The sequence below is a fragment of the Siniperca chuatsi genome, linkage group LG13, assembly GCF_020085105.1.
Source record: "Siniperca chuatsi isolate FFG_IHB_CAS linkage group LG13, ASM2008510v1, whole genome shotgun sequence".
Taxonomy (NCBI): Eukaryota; Metazoa; Chordata; class Actinopteri; order Centrarchiformes; family Sinipercidae; genus Siniperca; species Siniperca chuatsi.
The window spans coordinates 7,749,852-7,770,352 of record NC_058054.1 but is presented as its reverse complement, the minus strand read 5'-3'; the positions used below and the strand labels follow the sequence as shown (position 1 = coordinate 7,770,352).

Here is a 20,501-nt window from a genome sequence, read left to right as displayed (position 1 = left end):
TCTGATCACGAGGCCACCTGGATGCCCATTTAATTCAATCTGTTTTCTATTTCAGTTAACTGTCTGGAATTTACTGAGGAGCCGTATGGAGGTGTTGTGTGCTGAATTCAACTAAACATCTTTGACACCCACTGGAACTGCCACCCAGTTTTACATTAACTGCAAATCCAGCTTTCTCTAAGCAGGAGCTCATTCAAGTTTAACAGCATAAGTAATAGTTAAATCACACACTGTGAGGAGAAAGGCAGGTTATTTTATCTGGAGGTGATAATCTAGGTCCATTCTCGGCATTTCACTTTTCTGTTTCACTTCATGTTGTAGTTCTGTTTATGTAAAATTTAAAGGTATACAAATCTAATATAACCTAATATAATGAACCTGTGTGACCAAAGTATTGACATATTTTACAATAAAATGTTACAATGCTGTGATCTAAAAAGGTCTACTCTCATGTATTTTCATTGCATTTCTGTCTGCTGTCCTCACCGTCAGCTGGTCGATTGGTTCCTGCAGCCAGAGGCGGATGAGTGTGGCCAGGGTGTAGTAGAGAAGCAGTAGCATGATGGGATTGACAAAGTGGTACCAATTACGCTCCGGGTGCACCATGAGCTTCCATGTGTAGGAGCAGTTGCTCTGAACAAGGGGGGAGAAGCCAAATACACTGCAGAGACAGACAGACAGACAGGTATATGAGGACAGGAACACGCTAGGATCTGAGATGTAAAATCAGGAACTTTGAGTATAAATTAGCAAGAGACAACATTGTATAGATGTAGATATTGACCACAAAAAAAGCTTGAAATTTTGATACTATAGAGGTCAACATAAACAGTCATTCTGGCAGAAGGATGTGATTTCTAATCAATATCACACAACTTTATTCCCAGAAAATATTTCTGTTATAGCGCTGCAACAATTTAGTTGAATCGGTTAGTTGATCGACTGAAAATTACTATTTTGATAATCAATTAACTCCTCTTCAGATTAAAGGCCAAATATTTGATGGTTGCAGGTTCTCAAATGTAAGAACTTGCTTTGTTGGTCTTACATTATTGAATATTTTGGTGGTTTGGATTGTTGGTCAAGACATTTGAAGACGTTACATTGGGCTTTAGGAAATTGTGATGGGCATTTTTCACTCTTTTCTGATGTTTAACAGACCAAGTGATTAATCTATTAATTGCGAAAATAATTGTTAGTTGCAGCCCTACTCTGTTTGTCTCCCACAGGTTTACCCTATCCTAATTAATGAGGTTGCTTTAGATTTCATACCAGACAAAAAAAAGAACCTTTGTTCCTTGAACTCGTCCTTGAGGGCAAGTTTACAATTTAACTTAAACTCTTTTTAAATCTACAGTAGTAAAAATATTTTGGCTTTCTTGAATCGTGTCCTCCTTCAACAGCCATGAGAGGAAGCAAAAATGCATGAATACTCTGGCCCAAAGTCATTAATCAGTGGATTCGACTGTTCTCATTGAGATGAGTGTATTGTTCAATTCATTACATTCAATTCAGTGTAGGAGGCCTTGGGTTCTCCATCTTTGAAACTAATTATCGATTCCAGAAACAAAGCCAGGATGGATGAGGTGATGTAAAGGTTACAAAAGATTGTAGAAACTGTAGAGTCATGCTGTCTGTGCTGGTTGGCCTATTTACTATACTATCAGTGGTCTCCAACCTGGGGGTAGGGACCTCTCAAGAGGTCGGGATGAGAGTCAGCCCCTTCAAGTCTGAGGCCATGGTTCTCTGCTGGCAAACGGTGATTTGCTCCCTCCTGGTTGGGAGTGAGTTGCTGTACCAAATGAAGGAGTGCAAGTATTTTGGGGTCTTGCTCATGAGTGAGGGTAAAATGGCGTGTGAGATCGACAGGCGGATTGTTGCGGCGTCAGCAGTAATGCAGGTGTTTGAAGAGTGGCTGAGCCTGAAGGCGAAGCTCTCAATTTACAGTCTACATTGCAACCCTCATCTATGGTCACAAGCTTTGGGTAGTGAACGTAAGAATGAGATCACAGATACAAGCAGCCGAAATGAGTTCCCTCTGTAAGGTGGCCGGGCTCAGCCTTAGAGATAGGTCGCTGCTCATTTGTGTCGAAAGGAGCCAGTTGAGATGGTTCAGGCATCTGATAAGGATGCCTCCGGGTTAGACCCAGAAGGCCCTGGAGGGATTAATCTCATCTGGCTCGGGAACGCCTCTGGATCCCTCAGGAGGAGCGGGAATATGTTGCTGGGGAGAGGGATGTCTGGACTACCTTGATTAGCCTGCTGCCACCGCGACAAGCACCCTGGATATTTGGCTGAAAATGTATGAATGGAGCTAAGGGTAAGTCCAAAAGTTTAGTTTAGTGTTAAGTGTTTTTATAATTTAAAGGAAGTGTTGCCATGATTAACCTACGTTCAATGTACACTGGAAATATGAATAGGGAAAATACACTGTCAAGCAACTAAATAAGTGTAGAGAGGCAAGTTACAGTAATAACAACCATGTTAAAGTATCTTACAGTTGCAAAAAAAAATCTCCTTCTACGCCCTAACCGTGGAATCTGGAAAATGCACTGAGGCTAAAAATCTGTTTGTGCCACAAAGGATGATTCACTCCTTTTCCTCTGAGCAGAATAAAGGTCATCTGCTCAACAGGAACTGCACTGACGTATTCCAGTGACAACCACACAGATTAAGATGCCTCCAGAGTCTTTTCTTTCTATGCCATGTGGAGGAGTGAACACCCCCCTCTGACCCCATCACACTTCCTGAACGGTTTTTGTTGCAGCTGGGGAAGGCCCGCTGGTCACATGACTGGGGACTTCCATTGTAAGGAGGGGAGGCAGGAAGTAGAGTGGAAGCCAGGCCTCTCAACAGTCTCATTCAACACTGGGCTGACAGCAAGGCCAAGTCACTGTCAACAAGCACAATTAGGGCAGGCACTGAGGTGGCCTATTGTCCAATAGGGGCTGCACATATTTACGTCTGTAAGAGTTTCCCTCTGAACGCCTGAGGGTGTGCAGAGAGGAAACAGGCCAGGTCAGAGGAGAACATGTTACTTTTATCATCACATTGGCTTCAGTTTTCACGCAGAGGCAGACAGAAATACCTCAGTGCTGTGGAAAGTCAACATGAACGCACGAGGAGACGGCAGATGATGAAATAGTTGGCCTGTACATGTAAAGAGCTATCAACGAAGAATCAGAGCTGTGGTAAACTTTCCAAATTTAGGGCTTCAAATACACAAATGAAGAGCTTCTTTCCAAAATGAGAAGTCCACTGTTTAAAAAAATGACACCCACTCTGACATATTTACTGCTGGAAACTAAATGAAGTAAATTCACAAGTTAGTGTTGAAGTTAAGAGTCATCTTTGGTGATAATTTAGCGTTTTTGGTAATATTTATGTTACCAAGTAGTTTAAAATGAAGCAATGTTCACTTGTGACCCCTTATCCCAGGTTATTTTACTTTCCAGTGTCTTACTTTTCAGTATTTTAGAGGCCCAAAGAGATCATGTATCCAATTATTTTCCAAACTTTAAGGATCTTAAGAGGCCAGAAGAGGTGAAAATAGCCAGTATTTTACTAACTTTAAGGATTTTTAGAGGCCTGAAGAAGTAAAAGTATCCAGTATTTCACGAGAAAAAAAGCAAAAATTATAAAATTTTATCTTGGAAACCACTGACTTAGATGGTACTCCTACTGTATAGTTACTGCAGCATGCACAGTTTAAATAGACTATTATTGACTGTGCAGATAGTGTGAGAGGGGTCCATTCATTCTAATGAGTTTGTCAATGCAGCACCTACACCTCGCAGATAAGGTGTAATCACACCTTATCTGCGAGGTGTAGGTGCTGCATCATCTGAACCAGGAGAAGGATGGGGAGGACACAAGGTTTGTCCAAGGCAGTTTCAGCTATACATAGCTGTAAATAGCCTCGGTCCTGACACACAGCAGCACAGCTTTCAAATGAGAAACCGTGAGATCAATAAAACCCTGCAACACCAAGGGCACTGAGACAACAGCTACAGTGAGACAACAGCTACAGTGAGACAACAGCTACAGTGCTACTGGTCAGGTTTAAAAGACATCATTATTAAAGCATTTTATCTTTAGCTTTATATTTTATATTCATGTGTTTTAGCATCTGACTGTCTTTGTTTGGATTTTCAGATAAGTAAACCTACTTGTGTTTTTACTTACTTATTGCAGATACAATAAAATATGTTTTGTGAATTTTACACACTGTATTTGTTTTACATTTTACGTATTTGACAGTTGACTGTGAATAAATAAATGTTACTGTTGTTGCCTGCAGTTATGTTTTTAGTCCCATTTGGTTGCCTGTTAGTTAGCATGATTTCTCAAAACTGTCTTACAAAATTTCAATAAAAGTTGATTGAAAGTTAGGCCATGGACTAAGGAATATACTGCAGAATTCGTTTTTTATGTGGATCCAGAAGTTTTTTTTAATATTTAATAATGTTAATATACATTTATTGTTTTTAATAGAGAAGAAGATAGATAGATAAGAAATTTACAATTTTATATTATTAAAACTCTCTGGCTAAATGTTCCTCCTTTCCTGCTGTAGCAGAAAATCACATGTCAAACACATAAGGTGGTAGCCTTGATGTGTATTTTTTTGCAATTAGTAAATAAACAGCATTCTTTGCATCCCAGGCTGTCAGTCAAACGAAATTATCTTAGTGACTTGAGGTTTCTGCTACAGAGTTTGTATTCATTACAACTGTGACTAACGTATGTTGGCAAGATGTGCAATAATGTGGTTTTACTCCAACCACAACATTTCACCGCAGCAGCTACAGACAGCTGATTGTCTCCTTTCTCATGCATAATAAAACAACACTGGTTGTAGTGGAGAGCCTAAAAGCTCTGCTTCTGATATTGATGTGCTGTGAGTAGGAGTTTGATATATCTCCCCTCCAGCTGGGTTTGCCTTTTCCTTTGCCTTCTTGTTTGTAACAAGTAAATATTTATTATCGTTTAAACAAACTTGCCTTGGGCGCAATAAATATCGTCAAGTCTAAGGAGCTCTGGCTGCTGAGCTCTGTCATCACGTCATGTATTTTCACATTATTAACGAGCTAGATAGCAGTAGTATGGGTGTGTGCTGTTTAACTAGAGAACAACAATTCATCAAAGAGACAGGAGATCTAATGCTGGTAAGTATAACCTTCTCTAGATTGAGCCATCGTTTACTGCTGTTTGGGAGACAGTTTGCATTTTGTTCCTAGGGTTTGATTCATCTCCTTCTGTAGGCAGAATGGCAGTAAAGTGCACCAACAAAGTTTAAATTGGGAAAATAATTATAATCTATTGCATCTTAATGATCAGAGATATTGCAAATTAAAACACTTTTTGATTCAGACTGATGAAAAAATACCCTTGCACCAACACTAAAAAAATTACAACACAAAATTACACATTTAAAAGGTAACGCTCAGGATTTTGACAGTTTCAGTGATTGGATTCTGTGTCTGTTTTATGGATATTAACTCCACATTTGTCTGACCGGATGTAGCTGTCGTCCGGTGGGATGGACTCCTGGAAGAACTGGAATTGGTAGAGGTAGAGGACAATGAGGTGTCCAGCGCTAAAGATGGCCATCAGGACACACATGCAGCTGAAGATGAGTGTGTCGAAGGTCCGGCAGAGAGACCACCAGGTGCACAGGAACAAGAAGATGAAGAAGTAGACAGCCGAGGTCAACGAGGGCAGCATGATGCCTGCAAACACAAAAAAAGTGGATACAAAGTCAGAGGACTGCGGTTTACTTATCTGATCAGGATTATATACTGTAAAAGATTGGCAGGAAGCACCACATCACAACACTTGAGTGGATGTCAGGCAAATTTATAAATCTGAGAAATGTTAACCGAATTAAATCCATAATTCCCTAAACCCAGGTTTACTGAATGTGGCAAACCTCACACCTCACATATGTTGTTTAAGAAGCAAGTTCAAACAACAGTTAATAAGTTAATTATTATTTACAAATACTGTTTGACTGTTTGATTACTACAACAATTTCATTTTTTTTAAGCACACCTATAAGGTCAACTTGGGGTTTTGGATCCCTTTAAGGGGTTGCAAGATGAATCTGAAGCCACAGGACAATTAACATGATAGGAGAACATAAAAACATATGCTACTCAAATTGTTTTTTTTTTTTAGACATTCCTTTAATGTTTTCTTGTAAATTAGTGGATAATTTTACATCCTAAAGCTTCTAGACAGTATTCAAATAAAACCAGTATTTTACATAAAATCACTTTCTTGACATATTATAACACATAGACTACAGTGCTACAATGATGGTAGATCATAAGTGCACGTTGCTTTGTTTTAAGGGTCAAAAAGGTTGGGAACCACTGGCTTAAAGCATGTTTTAAAAATCATTTTTTTGTCAAAGATATTTAACGCATATGTTCTTATCATTATTGTTGAGAGTAGCTTATATTTTAAAAAGACCTTCTGTTGTGTTCAACAGCTTGTGAAAAACATTGTATTTCTCAACTGCAGTCTGAAAATCCCTCAACAAATAAGAAGCAAACTTTATGAATAAGATGTGACTTTCATTTCTTTCTTAATATTATATATATTTCAACTAAAAAGTAAAACTCTCTGCTTTCACTACATTAATACAGAATGAAAACCAATAGTAGAGTAACAAGCAAGTTGTAATAATTTTCTGATACTCTGATATAATCTGATTATAAACTGAAATCTATAGCTGTCTGGTTCAGAATCAATCAATAAATCACCTAAATGTTCAGATGGCAATGCTATAAGATCAAGACGCAGATTCACTGTACAGCATGCCAAGCTGCTCACCTGTCATCCCCAACAAGACGATGACCACCACCTTCCCCGCAGTGGTGATCAAGTTCCCAATAATCTCCTTCACTTTGGATGCAACCTCCGCCATGTGCCGCAGAATCTTCATCTTGGTGCTCTCCTTCGCCTCCTCCTCCTCCTCCTCCACGTCTTCCTCCTCGTCCAGCTCCTCGTCCTCCTCATCCTCCTCGGCCTCGTACCCCGCTTCAAAGTCATCCTCTAGCAGGATGTTGTCCTCCAGGCTCAGTTTCTCCTCTTCTTCCTTGGGGGTGGATTAGAGTGACACGTTACATTTCAGTATTGAATGATGAATGGTGCAGTTTGGAGGTCAGAGCTCTCCGTGGTGCTGAAAACAGCTTCCTACAGGTAGCACTTGCATAACAATCCCTGTTTATACTCCAGTTGGTAGTGTGTTTGAGCATGTTTAGCATGTAGCACAGCATATTTAAACATATATGTGGTCGGTGTGGCTGCGTGAGACATTATTAGCGACTCTTGGCAGATGTTTTCCTCTTGAACCACATGTTGGCTTGAGATCTAATCCAGTCACTTCTTCCTTGGCTTTAACCAACTATGTGTCCCTCTTTTCCTACAGTCTCAATAAAATAGAGACATTATAACAAGTGAGCCATTCACTGTGATTTATATAGAACACATAAGGCACTAGACAAAGAAAGTAGCAGGTGGTACAAACCCTTTTTTGAATCAAACAACAATTTCAGCTCAGATGGCTCACTGATGGAAATAAAAGCCTAAACACAACGCAGGCTCTATAGACGAATTCCTGGTGTTTCTCAGTAATGGGGAACGATGCCATCTGTGCCAGCGTGAGCAGCACAGTCGAAGTGAAAGTGAATGTGGATTTAATTAGCACTGAGTCATAAAGAGAAGGGAGGACTTGCCAGGTGATGGGGGCTGTATTCCAAGTCATCAACACTCACAGAGAACTCTCTCTATTCAAACTCCTGCTCTGCTTCTCGCAGCTTATGAAGCTCAATGTGCCCATTAAGTACAGAACAGGAGAAAAGACTGTCCACTCTACTGGCCACTTCAGCAAGTAAAAACTTTCTTTTAACCATTATTGGGCTGAAAATTAAATCTGAGCAATTATAACTCAAATGTAATAATGTATAACAAACTTTTTGTTAGTATACATTAAATGCCAGTGGACACACATAGATTATCATCCATTACCAAATGGATATAAATGTTGACTAGCTCATAGTCTGAAAAAGAATTTGTCCTTTTCCTCGTCCAGACATCTAAACTCAGTTTGTGGAAAGATGTTTACATTGGGATTTGTGGCCATCTGGAGTGTTTGGTTGAGACATTTCCTCTTTATATTTATGAGAACATTCTCATCAAGACATTTTTTACCTCTTCAGTTTAGTTTTATGGACATAAAGGTCTGCTTGTACACAGTTTCTTTAAGATGGTTTTAGATGTTTATCCCAGTACACACCCTGACCCACATCTTCACATTCTTTACTTGTCTACTTCAAATTAGGGCTGAAAATTAAGTCAATGAATCTATTAGCAGCAAGTCTCAAACTTTTTTAAACCACAACAAATCCTCATCGTGATTTTCTTTTTTTTTTTTGCATGGCGTCCCCCCTTTTGGATTATTTTCATTGCTTTCTCTGACAATCACTATTTCTGACTGCTGTGCACCTGGAAAACGTGCTGGAAATAGTGTTACGTTACCTCCAACCACCAACCGTGAGCTGTCAGCATATTTAACAGGGGTTATTGTTGATTCCTGTTTTAAAATGTGGTGAAACGTTATTGAAAATGTACAATAAAAAAACATTTTTGAGAAACAAAAAGTTGTCAAAAATGTTGTAAGCTGATAAATCGTTTAAGTAATTTAATAACTGAATATCTATATTACTAATAAATGAATCATTTAATTCAGACAGATAGATAGATAGATAGATAAAAGTCAGACACTGTTTTCAGAACAATGCATGTCGCCACAAATAAAACCCACTTGTTCCTCTGCTTCAAAGTCGGCGTTGTACTGTGCCATGTCCTCAGGCGGCCTCTTCTGGACCAGGCTGCGACACAGCAGCCAGATGGCCAAGCCGGCCACGAACATGCCGATGTCAGGGATGAACACTCGGATGCCGTTCCCTGCATCTGCACCAATCACACTGGGGACAAACAGAAAATAGAGGATACACACTGACAGAAAGCAGACGCTCGTTGCCTGAAAGTAAAGATGAATCCCAATATCTCCCAAAATTGTGATTTGGAGCAATCTTGCAGGCTGGGATCACAACCAAATGATGGAAAATGGGACGGAATACAACAAACTTAACTGTCCATGGACGATCACTTCTAATATGAAACAGAAATCCAGGGTCTTGTGGTTGCTCGTTTATTTCACTTGGATAAGGCCCACAAATAACTGCTGTCGTGTGTTTGAATCTGGCCTGGGATATTTGTCACATGTCACCTCCATCTGTCTCTCCCAGTCTTTCATGTCTCTCTGACTATTTAAAAAAGCAAAAAATATTTCAAGAATCTAAAAAATACATCACTGAGCATTATTTCCCTAAAATATATGTTCATGTAGACCGGAGCTGCACTCAAACTCATAAGAATGGATATTATTGCAGCAATTACATCTGTCAGAAAACACTACCTGTTCACATGAATGCATGGGAATCTGAATATTTCCATGACTCAACTGTTCTTTTAATATGTGTTGTGTTGAATGCTTCAGCTTTTATATGGAGTACCACCCACTTTAATGAAATCAGGCTTGCCGGTTTTAAATGTAGTGAGTGAAATTCCATTCAAACACAAAGGCCATGAGAGAGTGTGGTTGTTTTTTTTTTTACTGAACTGTGAAAAACATGTTTACACCCTTGAAAATTGCATCCTTTGTTCATAATAAGGTTGTTGTGAACAATAAGCCCCATTTTTCCTCATTAAACTGTGTAAAATAAAGTGAAAAGGATTGAAACTACGTTAGATTTTTCATTTCAATTTAATGTGTTACTTAATGTATGATGATGACACAGAATTCTCTTTATAATTTTATAATAACTTAGAAACAAAGAATATTTATCCCAGTTCTGCACAGTGTGTGTTTTTCATTCATCAACTAAAATATGACTTGTTTGATGTCTTGTGGTTATATCGCTGTAAGCAAACAAAGCTTTTGTAACATTTGTTATTTGATTAGTCTGCTCACCTCTAACTAAATACCAAAAGGATCGTTCAAACAGGAAGCTAAACAGTGGCAGCCGACCGTTGCCATGACAGCTACAGTAACGTCAGGCTTCAAATGATCCAGTGAGATGTATCTGTGCTGCCTGAGGACAAGTTTTATGAGGTGTCATGATTGTATGTACGATTAAAGCAAATAAAAATTGTCCTTGAAATGGCTAACAGGTTTCAAAACCATTAAAACTCACTTTTATCATCCAAACCAATTTCTATTTTAGTTTTATAACAATCACACTGCATCCTGTGTTTGGCCACCAAGTGTTTTCTTTACATTTCATGCTGAGCTTCAAGCGTAATTAAACTGTTTACAATAAACAAAACATACTGGTGGTTCTGCAGCGCAGGCCGCAGAGAAAAAGCTAACCAAATGTTTGGATCGAATTATAAAGGAACTGGTCATTTCAAACAACCAATCTCATTCTGGCCTTGAATGGATATAACGCTTATAAAAGTTAACAAGTTGAAAACAGAGTGCTAATCAACACGATGGAAAACACACTCAGATAAATAGCTGGGCCTTTGGCTGCTGTTGGCGAGTTTAATCTAATCAAGGATGTCTGTTTCCATGTGCTTTATTGTTGTGAAGCTTCATGCATCCTCACATGGATGAAAGAGATGGAAACCGTTAGAGCCAGACAAGGCTGAATGACTCCTACTTTCCCTGCTTATCATGTGAGAGAATTACAATAACTTTAGCAGCGCTAAAACCTGTCCTTTCTGCCTCAGGCCACAGGGGTAAAAAAAATTAAAAGGGGGAAAAACTACAAAAATGGAGACCACAAAATATGTTCTAAACCAAATAAATATTTAGTATTTATAAGGGTTTGGAAAGGTCAACTTTGAGGAAACTGAAGGATATGTTTGGGTGAAAAGACACACAACAGTTGTGAATTATCTTTAGACTCCTATACATCTGACTTGAGTGCTGCATTTTCCTCATACAGGCAGTAAAAGTGAGAAAGCATCCGCCTGTGCAGCAAATGCAGCAGTAAATATTGTATATACTGTATATGATCCTCAACACAAACAGGTAAATGCAGGCAGGATCAAATGTTTATGGCTCTACTTCCACCACTTACAGTATACACCGAGGGCTGTTGAGTACTGGAAAAAGGATGTGGCTGAGTTTGGACATTCCCGTACTTAGGAAACCACATCTAACACGATCATGGGAGTGTGAGGAGACAGACACAGCGGCAAAAGCTTTGAAAAATAGGCCTGTCAACTGATTGTCAGATGTAACTGGGTTTAGCATTCATCAAGAATCCACACAGGGACAGGTTAGGAGCATTTATAAACCTTGCTAGATGAAGAGCCAGTGTGGCTAAATGCAAAAAGTGGTGTTTAATGTTATTGTGGGGTTGCTATATTTAGGACTTTGCACTTTGCACAGACAATGCAACCTTCTATTTGTAAATACAGTGGAAGTGAACCACTTGTCTGATCTTTGACAGGTTAGATAAAAAAAAAAATCCTTTTAAAATCTTTTGCTGTTGATTCTGAATAAAAAAGACAATTTTCTTTCAAAAAACAAGTATGATATTCTGTTGCATAGTGTAAATGTTGTCGTATTGCTGATCTTCCCTTTCATCAGCAAACCGTCACTGAGCTGAGTCCTATCACTTCCTGAAAGAGCATCTGGATGGACTGGGATAAATATTCATGCTTCTTTAAACAAAATCCACACTTGCATATTTTATGCTGCTGATGATCGTCAGGAGAAATCTGATTTAGAAAGATTTTTGGCACTTAAAGCCATTTATATTCTGGATCTCATCGAGCTTGATATATGAATCATAAAATAAAATAAATATATTGTCAAACCGTAAAACAGTATCATTACTGGCTGTACATGTTACTTAAGTGCGCTTGTTGTCAAAGTGTTGAATTCATCATTATCTTACCTCTCAAAGCCAATTTGTCTTATGGATTTCTCCCACGTGGAACCTGGACAGAAACATGAAGTCAGTTTGTGAATATTGATATTGTTTGGCAAATAAATACGCATTAACACCTTTAATAACACTTTTATATCATAGTCATTAAAAACAAAATGGTGGTGTTACAGGTGGTCAAGCAGCTGTTATACAAATGTTCCACACAAGTAAGAAGAGATGATTTCCATTACTGTATCCAGTACATACATAGTTAATAACTGCTGTTTATTATTCACTATTACTTCAATATATTTTTCACAAAACATTTCATGTGAGCATTGTTTCCACAGCTTGGACTTGTTTAAGTGTTCCTGAACGTCACTCCAGTGAGAGAGACTTCCAGGTATTCAAGTGGCACACAGAGAAGAACTGTCGAAGGTTGACTGGCCTTTGTTCTACTGCCAGAGAAACATATCAAGTCACAAACATCAGTTTGTGACTTGAGGAACCTCGACTCAGTGACATATTGATATATATGCGGCAGTTTTTGCCAGTGTATTAGGCGGCTAATTAGGTGTTGAACTGCTGCGGTGCTGAAGTTTCTGGTTTATGGAGCGCAGTGAGGAGAGTGAAGATGTTAAACACACTTCAGTTACAGCGCTCGACTCAGTCGAGTGTAACTCAAGACAGACAGCAGACGAAGCGCTTCATCAGAGTGACTTTATCTACCTGTGTGCAAACTACTTCTACTTTCAGGAAGTTGTTAAGCTTGAAAAATGTGGATGGATCAAAAAGCTTCATTTGCAAATGGAGGATAATGGATACAATTTTAGTAAAGCAGCAAACAGCTGTCAAAAGATAAGACAAAAGATAATGTGACGGGGTTTCTCCTAAATGAAACACACACCAAGTATCCAGTAAAGGAATTTGTCACACTTTTAGGCACTTTGTCAGACAGGAAACTCCTGTCCAATTCCACTCAAGGTGAATAAAACGGTAATGGACTGTCCAAACCCTAGTATTTCTTTATTACTCATCAGTGACAACAACAACTGCAGGAATAGCTCCACTACCATAGATGTTATGTGTGTTATGTGGTTGGGGCAGATCCACCGAAAGTCCTCCTCCAACTGAGCTGTTACTGTAAGACACTAGAAGAATCTGTCCACCTCCACGAATCTACTCCCATTTTAAACTGCTCAGTGATATAGGACGGTGCTGTGACTGACCGAACTGTGTTGCACTCAGTGACAATTTCTTTAAGTCTTTACCCCCCCCCCCAAAAAAAACTTGGATCCAGATCAAGGCTTCTGAAAGAAAAACAAGTCCTACTCAGCCTACACAATTTTTGGACAAAATTCTTGGTGGCTGAAAGTAAAACTGAAAGCATTATTATAAGCACCATTAACTGATATTTTAGAAATATACATTAAATCAAATGACTATGAGTAATGTAATAGGGTCGTTAGTAGTCCCGAACGCACTGAGAATCAACACCCAACTCGGCATCTATAAACAGCATTTGGCTGCTTTAAGCTCATTGTTTTAGTTTTATAGCTTGCACATAGACTACATGGTTGGGTCGCACTAATCTTCAAGCCGAAATTAAGCCAAATGCAGTAAACAATATCAGATACGCAAATAAATACTACCTGGTGGTGGCTGGTGAGGAAAGTCGAGCATTTAGCTAGCAAGCTAAAGACAGGAGTTGGTGGAGGCTAAACCAGAAAGGTTGCCAGAAATATGACTAACGAAATGGTCATATTGCGCTGCTGGATGTTTCAGTAGTCAACTGTTTACGTGTTAGCCATATGACTTGATAAGCCAATGGTATATTAGGCTCTGTTTCTGAGAGCTTGTTTTGGAATCATTCTGGCCTCTACTGGTCAAAAATATCACAACGCAGCTTTAATTTAGGGGGTGTCTCACAAGCAAAATCAAAAAATTAAACTTGTACCAAACACACTGACATAAACAAAGTGGGTTGTCTGTCAGTGTCAGTAAATATAATGCCAACCAGTGGTATATTATATTAACTATTCACTACACAGTTTTTGGGCCTCTGGTTTAATTAGCTAGCTACTTAACTGTTCACTGTGTCATTTACAAGCCAAAGAACCTTAAGTGAACATGTTGATGGCCATGCCAGAAAAATTGCACAGAACAAGATAAGGTCAACTGATGTTGTAATCCCTAATAATCACCCACAGAGGTTGATAAAGGTCATAGATTACTTAATGCCACATTTAAATCTTCAAATAGAAACTCTTCATCATAAAATGTCAGGCCAGTGACCACAGGCAAAACAGAGTCTGTTTCAGTAATTCCCAAGTCCAAACATCTGCAACACCTAACTTCACCCAGCCCAAACTGAGCTTACAGGTGTTAAAGGAAACCCATCTTATTTGTTATATCATACATGAGGAATGCCAGAGGTAAAGTCAGGCCAGTCTGATCCATAGCAAACGTTACATAGGACGAGGAGGGGAATATTGTGTAAAACGATCGGAACTCAGCATGGAGACTTCAGGAAAAGAGTGTGAGAGTTTCTGCCTGTCTAGGCGAGGCCGCTTTCCGCCCCAGCTGAGAACCAAAAATACCTGTCCTCAGACTTTATGTGAACATCATAAAACACCCTTTGTACTTGCTGGGCTGTTAACCTCTCAGCACAACATTTCTTTGCACTCTCTCTTCTATCTCTGGGGCCTAATGCCAGTTGCCCTTTTCCACAGAGACTGGTGATATGCAGCGTCAACATTTCAGCACATCATAACTATAATCGGACAATCAGCAAGCAGAGGGAGAATTCAGCAAATGTCTCACATTTGGGGAATGGTGGACAGGATGTGTGTGGATACGGAGGGCGGTAAAGGTCAACAATTCCATCTACAGGACTTAATGGAGACTATCCAGGAGGAACTGCTCACAAAACAGTCATTCAACAGGCCGTTTACTCCTTGTGAGCTGGTGGAATATCTACTGCCATCAGATATGGGCCAAATCAAACTTGCAAATCCTTTTTTTATGGTTTGTTTTAACCTACTTAGTTGCTAGATGGGTGGGGGTTGCCACTAAGGACAATGATTGCCAAAAGGTTTAAACAATCACAGGAAAGTATTTTGAAATTCAGTGTAGTGTATTTTTTTACACTATCTGTAGTTTTTTTGTCACTATCTGACAATTTAATTGACATTATCTGTATTGTAGTGAGCTCCACCCATCTGGTGTTCTCTGATGGTTAATACAAACACTCACGACTGTTTGTAAATGCAGTTCCTACAGTGTCGAGTCAGCACAGAGGAATGACAGATGACTCCAAAGGAAGCCGGCCCAAGCTCATCTGGTGACCAGTCACTGACCTGCTCTAACAGCTGGAGGTGCTAGCTTTTTTGGAAAGGTTTTCTCATTCATACTCAACTCAGTTTACTGCTCTAATGGTGTATTTGGCTACGACGAATAGAGGAAATTATATGAAGTTATCTGGAGGGAGGATAACCACCTCACCGCAACGAAGGACTCTTTGTTTATACTTGGCTGCTAAAAGGAAAAGGGTGTCAAGGGGCTAAATGCCAGATATAGAAACCAGAGATAAGGCATTTACTCAGAATGTAGGCGGCGGATCAAGGGGACAAAGAATAATGTCTGACTTCCTGTTGCATATACAGCCCAAAAATAAAAATAGGATAGCATTAACTTCAGGAAGTTGAAATCCCAACAATATGTATACAAATCATCACAGTGGGTTTTCAAATTGAGCAATGTTTTGTCTTAATGTTGTCAGCGATGTGCTGAACAAATGTTGTTACTTTATAACACAATACTGACATTTTGTGATTTTTAAATAACATACTTTAGCTCCATATGAAGTTTTTCATCACAAGTGTGTGATGTTATATTTCTCCAACCTGTGCCTCATTAATTGTCAAATGACAGCCATGATCCAACAGCTGTTCAATACAAAGCAATTACTGAGCAGCCCAGTGCTCATACAGGGAGTTTGCTGCTAAATGTTGCAGATAATTACTCAAGATGGTATTCATTCAAGTGCCAACGGACCTTTTTGATATAAAGTCTGACACAAAACCCTGAATACTTCACTTCAATCCGTCCAACACTTTGGACCAAAGTGGTGGTCCAGACAAACAGACCGACACTGAGCAACACTATCCCTAGAGCAATGCCGCTAGCATGGCTAAAAACAGAACATAAATATACAGTATACTTTCATTTTTTATAAATTATAATTATAAATAATTTCCTAAAACAGCTGGGCACTGTAGTTTTTAGCAAACGTTACTTAAACAGGAGTAAAGAGTGTAATTTGGGGGATTATTCTCAGCTGCGGATTAATACACATTTACTCTAGTGAGTATTTAGAGCAGCAGGATGGTGCATGTGGGATTGACTCAAATAAACTACAGTGTTTGTGTTCATGGTAATGAAGGAACATGTCACCCAGTGATACAGTGTGGCTCATTGATGCATGTTTAATAGTATTTGGACAACAATGGAGCTCTATGGCACAGAGGAATATATTTAGGGTTTGGCTACAGACAATACTTGTTAGTAGGATCAGTACATTGTTGGTTTTGTTCTTTTCATGATTTGTTAATAATAGGAAAAATATAAAATTTTACTGGACTTTAAAGCTGTATATTGTGCTTTTATCATGAAATTCTACATGTTATGTACTCTTGCCTGTCATGGTTGTAAATACCTTTGAACCATTTTGTTAATAAGTGGCTCTCATTTTAACATGTTGATTGGTTGTGACTGCTATGAAATTAAAGCTTTTCAAAGTACAATTATGTTGCAAAGATTCACAAAATACGTTAATTTGTTGCACAATTTCCTAAATCCTACAAAATCCTTTTAATGCGACAAACTATTGTTTAAATAAATAGACAGATTAATAGACAGCTAGATAATACATAGATAAATACAGTATACAGTATATGGATATAATTTATGGTCTCTTCAAACCAGGGTTTGATCTGCCAAAAACTGCAGCCCTTGAGACCTCAGTAATAAAGATTTCCTTGAGTGAATATTTAGTCTACCCTCTCTGAACGGCTTTGTGTGTTTCTGCCTGAGGTGATAAGGTCCGTTCTCCCTTCTGAGCAAAGTTGGCTGGACTTCAACGCTGGAAAGCAACTTACTTCCATTAGAAAGAATAAGTCATTAGAACACAAGGTCAGGGTCTGTCCCGTCTAGACACGTTCAAATTTTACAGTTTGATACAGAGTTTCATGAGAAGGCCAACGCCAACTATTAACACCTTCCCAACACTGAGTCAGTAGCTTACAGTGTTTGCTTTACTGGCAGCAAGAATCTCCTTTTTTCTACGTCGCCATATGGCACAAGGAAGCTAATTACATTGAGGAATGTGTTAGATTCATAAATCTTCATGATGTGACAAAATGCAATAAGAGTGGGATATTTCTAGAAATTGTGAATCATTATTAGAGAGTATATTTTACCTACTCCTACAAGTGGAGCATGTCTTCACTTAGTTTTTCTGGATGGAAATTTTGTCTCAGGCTGTGAAAAAAACTACACCTTCTCTGGTGATATATAACTCTGTGACACTGCTTCAATTTCTCAGAGTTTAAGCACAAAACGGCCTGTGTGATGGATGGGACACACGTGTGCACACAGTCTGTCATGAACGTATGGTCCAACAAGTAGAGATCTCACAGCTTTGGTCTTACATGAGTGGTCAGAGTGAGTGAATTGTTTTAGAAAAAGAGTCTTTGAGAAAGCCACTAAGTACTAACATTATAAGGGTTAGGGGGTTTGATTCCTGTTTGGACCCCCTGAAACTGTATGTACTAACGGCACTTTGCGTCAACTGTCCAACTGTCTCCTAAAAATTACGTTCATATCCTCACATGGATTAGGTGTTTTACTGACATAATGAAGAAAGATTTTTCATGAATGTATCTGCAAAGTTGCAAAATGTTTATACAACATATCTGTAAAACGTTGACTGGCAGCGATTTGAATTTGTTTTCCCTAAAATATCCACTAATGGCAACTAAGGCATGATTAATGTTTTTTACGGTTAGGTTTAAGCTTCATTTATACTTCTGGGTCAAGGAGTTACGCCATACCAACAGCGGCTACATGCAAAGTCTGTGTAGGTTACATCGTAGCTGATTTGCATCTCCTGAAAAATTTAACTAAACACTGAGGTGGCTACAGAGATATGATGTGGGAACCGAAAGAACAGTGATTGGTCAGTTTAGGCTCCTTGTGTTTTATCCAACAAGGTTCTGATGCCAGTAGATTGTTAAGAGTGAAGGCAACGTGAAGCAAGTTTTAAATAAAGGTCAGTTATCTATTTCCACGGCAAACCTTCTGCTCACTGCAGCTGTTGCTTTTTTTATCACAGTGAATGAAACAACGTAAATATGGCAACCGCAGAGAATCTCATCTCATATTCATAAATGAAACAAGGCGGACCAGCCCAACCATTGTTTGTATCACAAAATAAATGAAAGAATGTTAACATAGTTACTATGGGGAATATAATTAAAGCACGATACGGTCCAATTAATGTACAATACATCTGTCTAGTGTTGCGGCGTTGCTATAAACGCTATAACCACAATGTTTCCCTAACCATAACCAAGTGATTTAGCAGCCTTAACCTGATCACACACAGGACTCAGGATGTCCTTGTCCTGTCTTTGTACGCCCACCATCCATCCCGCACACCTTTGTAACACTACTGGACTGGAAAAAATGCTGCCAGTGAAAATAATCCAGGCAACAACTACATTTCCACCATCTAAAAGTATATAAACCGTATAAAAACCTATATATAAACATACATTTTAAGAGACAGGGTTGCAACTGTCACAATTGAACCAATATTACTATCTAAAAACATACAAGTGTCTTCTTGTTTGTCTCAAAAGGTTTGCAGACAGCAAAAACTGAAAGAGACATCATCAATCAAGCCCATTCTGCACCTTCTTTGTGGATTCTTGACCTGTGAGTCGCTATGATTCAAACATACACTACCTTTAGAGCCTTGACCATAAAGGCTGCAGTGTACTTACAGTTGAAGTCAGAGGTGATGGAGTTCCCTGCCAGGAGGCTGTTGATGGTAATCTGATAGATGATGTGGAGCAGCAGGAAGGACATACTGGTGAAGCAGAGGGACTGCAGCAGACGCCCTGTGTGGCCTGGAGGAGGAGAACAGCTACAGTGAGTTCACCATCACCACCACTCAGAAGGATTTCCACATGTTATTTCTGCCGTTCATGCACGGAAACCCAGGAAAAGCCTCTTTGCTGGATATTTTTTCTAGACACAGATAACTTTGTCAACACAAGGGGTGGCATTTTAATCCTTTCTGAGTTATGCAACATTAAAAAGTTCCTGGTATTTCTGAATTCTTACAGTACTCTTAAGGCAGAGCAAGGAGAACAACAATTCATATTCATATGATGAGCTATGAAGTCTGGAGCTGTTTTGAATGAGTTATTTTCTGTGGATCACGATACATATCCTGGCTAAGAACCGACAACACTACCATGGAGCAAAGCTTATTTCTGTTGAAAAGTCAAATAAACATTCTGGTGGACCACAAGACCTCTAATTCTCTCTAAGTCTCTAATTCATCGTAGAAGCAGCAAAACCAGCCTTCATACCCGATTTGATTCTGGCTTTGGTGGCTATTCGTGTTGGCAAGCACTGACTTGACTGTCCAAGACCATAAGAGCAACTTATACTGTAGGTGTTGATTGACCCAGTGTCTTTCTTCAATGTAGGTAAAGAAAACAGCTGTCAGTGGTCATTACTGATCCTGGGAGGGAAGGATGAGAGCAGTCTGAGGAGCTGCCACAGCTGTTCCACACATGGCTATTTTATGGTGCACCTACAGGTATTTGGGATAATTTTAGGAGTTGTTATGGTGATAATGCTCTACAGTAGGATTTTTCGGACCCCCTCTTATTGCAAAAATGAGGGAAGAACACGCTTGATGGGACTCTTCTTCTATGAGGAAAAAATGCCCTAAAAAATTTAATTGTCCCACATATCTGCACGGTTTGGTCCACTGGTTCTTCACAGGGCAACATCTCCATCTCATTCAATTTACTACATCCTTGCGGGGAACACACGTAGTATATAGCACAATTTCCTGGCTAAGGTGAAACGCTACTGCTAAGCCTCAGGCCATCGAGGGCCAACCTTATCAAATGTGTGCAACAACAGACCACTGCTGGCAAATTAAATGTTGAAGTGAAAACAATTGTGCTATTTCCCATAGCAATTCCCTGGGCTTTCACAAAGAGGGAAAAGAATGCTTGTAAATATGAGGTATGAGGACTGTTAGCGAGCTTCTGTGTCCAAATTGGTCCTAAGGCTCTGGACAACACAACTGCTTTGGCTCTGCCCTCCTTTTTTCCTATTTGTAATAGAGCATTTTTGTTGCGTGACGGCAATCTATCTTGGTTGCCTGACGCTCATCTTGAATTATTATTTCACTTCGCTTCATTATTCAGTCTCAAAGTGCCATCCCAAGAGTACTTT

General features: G+C 39.3%; 1 protein-coding gene across 11 annotated transcripts in view; it reads right to left on the bottom strand.

Moving 5' to 3' along the window:
* The window catches only part of LOC122886783 (piezo-type mechanosensitive ion channel component 2), an 88,785-nt gene that overhangs the window by 55,144 nt on the left and 13,140 nt on the right, over positions 1–20,501 (bottom strand). For all 11 annotated transcript variants that reach the window (XM_044219382.1, XM_044219386.1, XM_044219381.1 and 8 more), the window contains exons 3-8: positions 19,025–19,150; positions 11,985–12,027; positions 8,834–8,996; positions 6,841–7,105; positions 5,519–5,732; positions 487–661 (exon numbers count right to left, since the gene is read on the bottom strand). In XM_044219382.1, the coding sequence (XP_044075317.1) occupies positions 487–661; positions 5,519–5,732; positions 6,841–7,105; positions 8,834–8,996; positions 11,985–12,027; positions 19,025–19,150 (986 nt within the window). The remainder of the gene's footprint in view (positions 1–486; positions 662–5,518; positions 5,733–6,840; positions 7,106–8,833; positions 8,997–11,984; positions 12,028–19,024; positions 19,151–20,501) is intronic.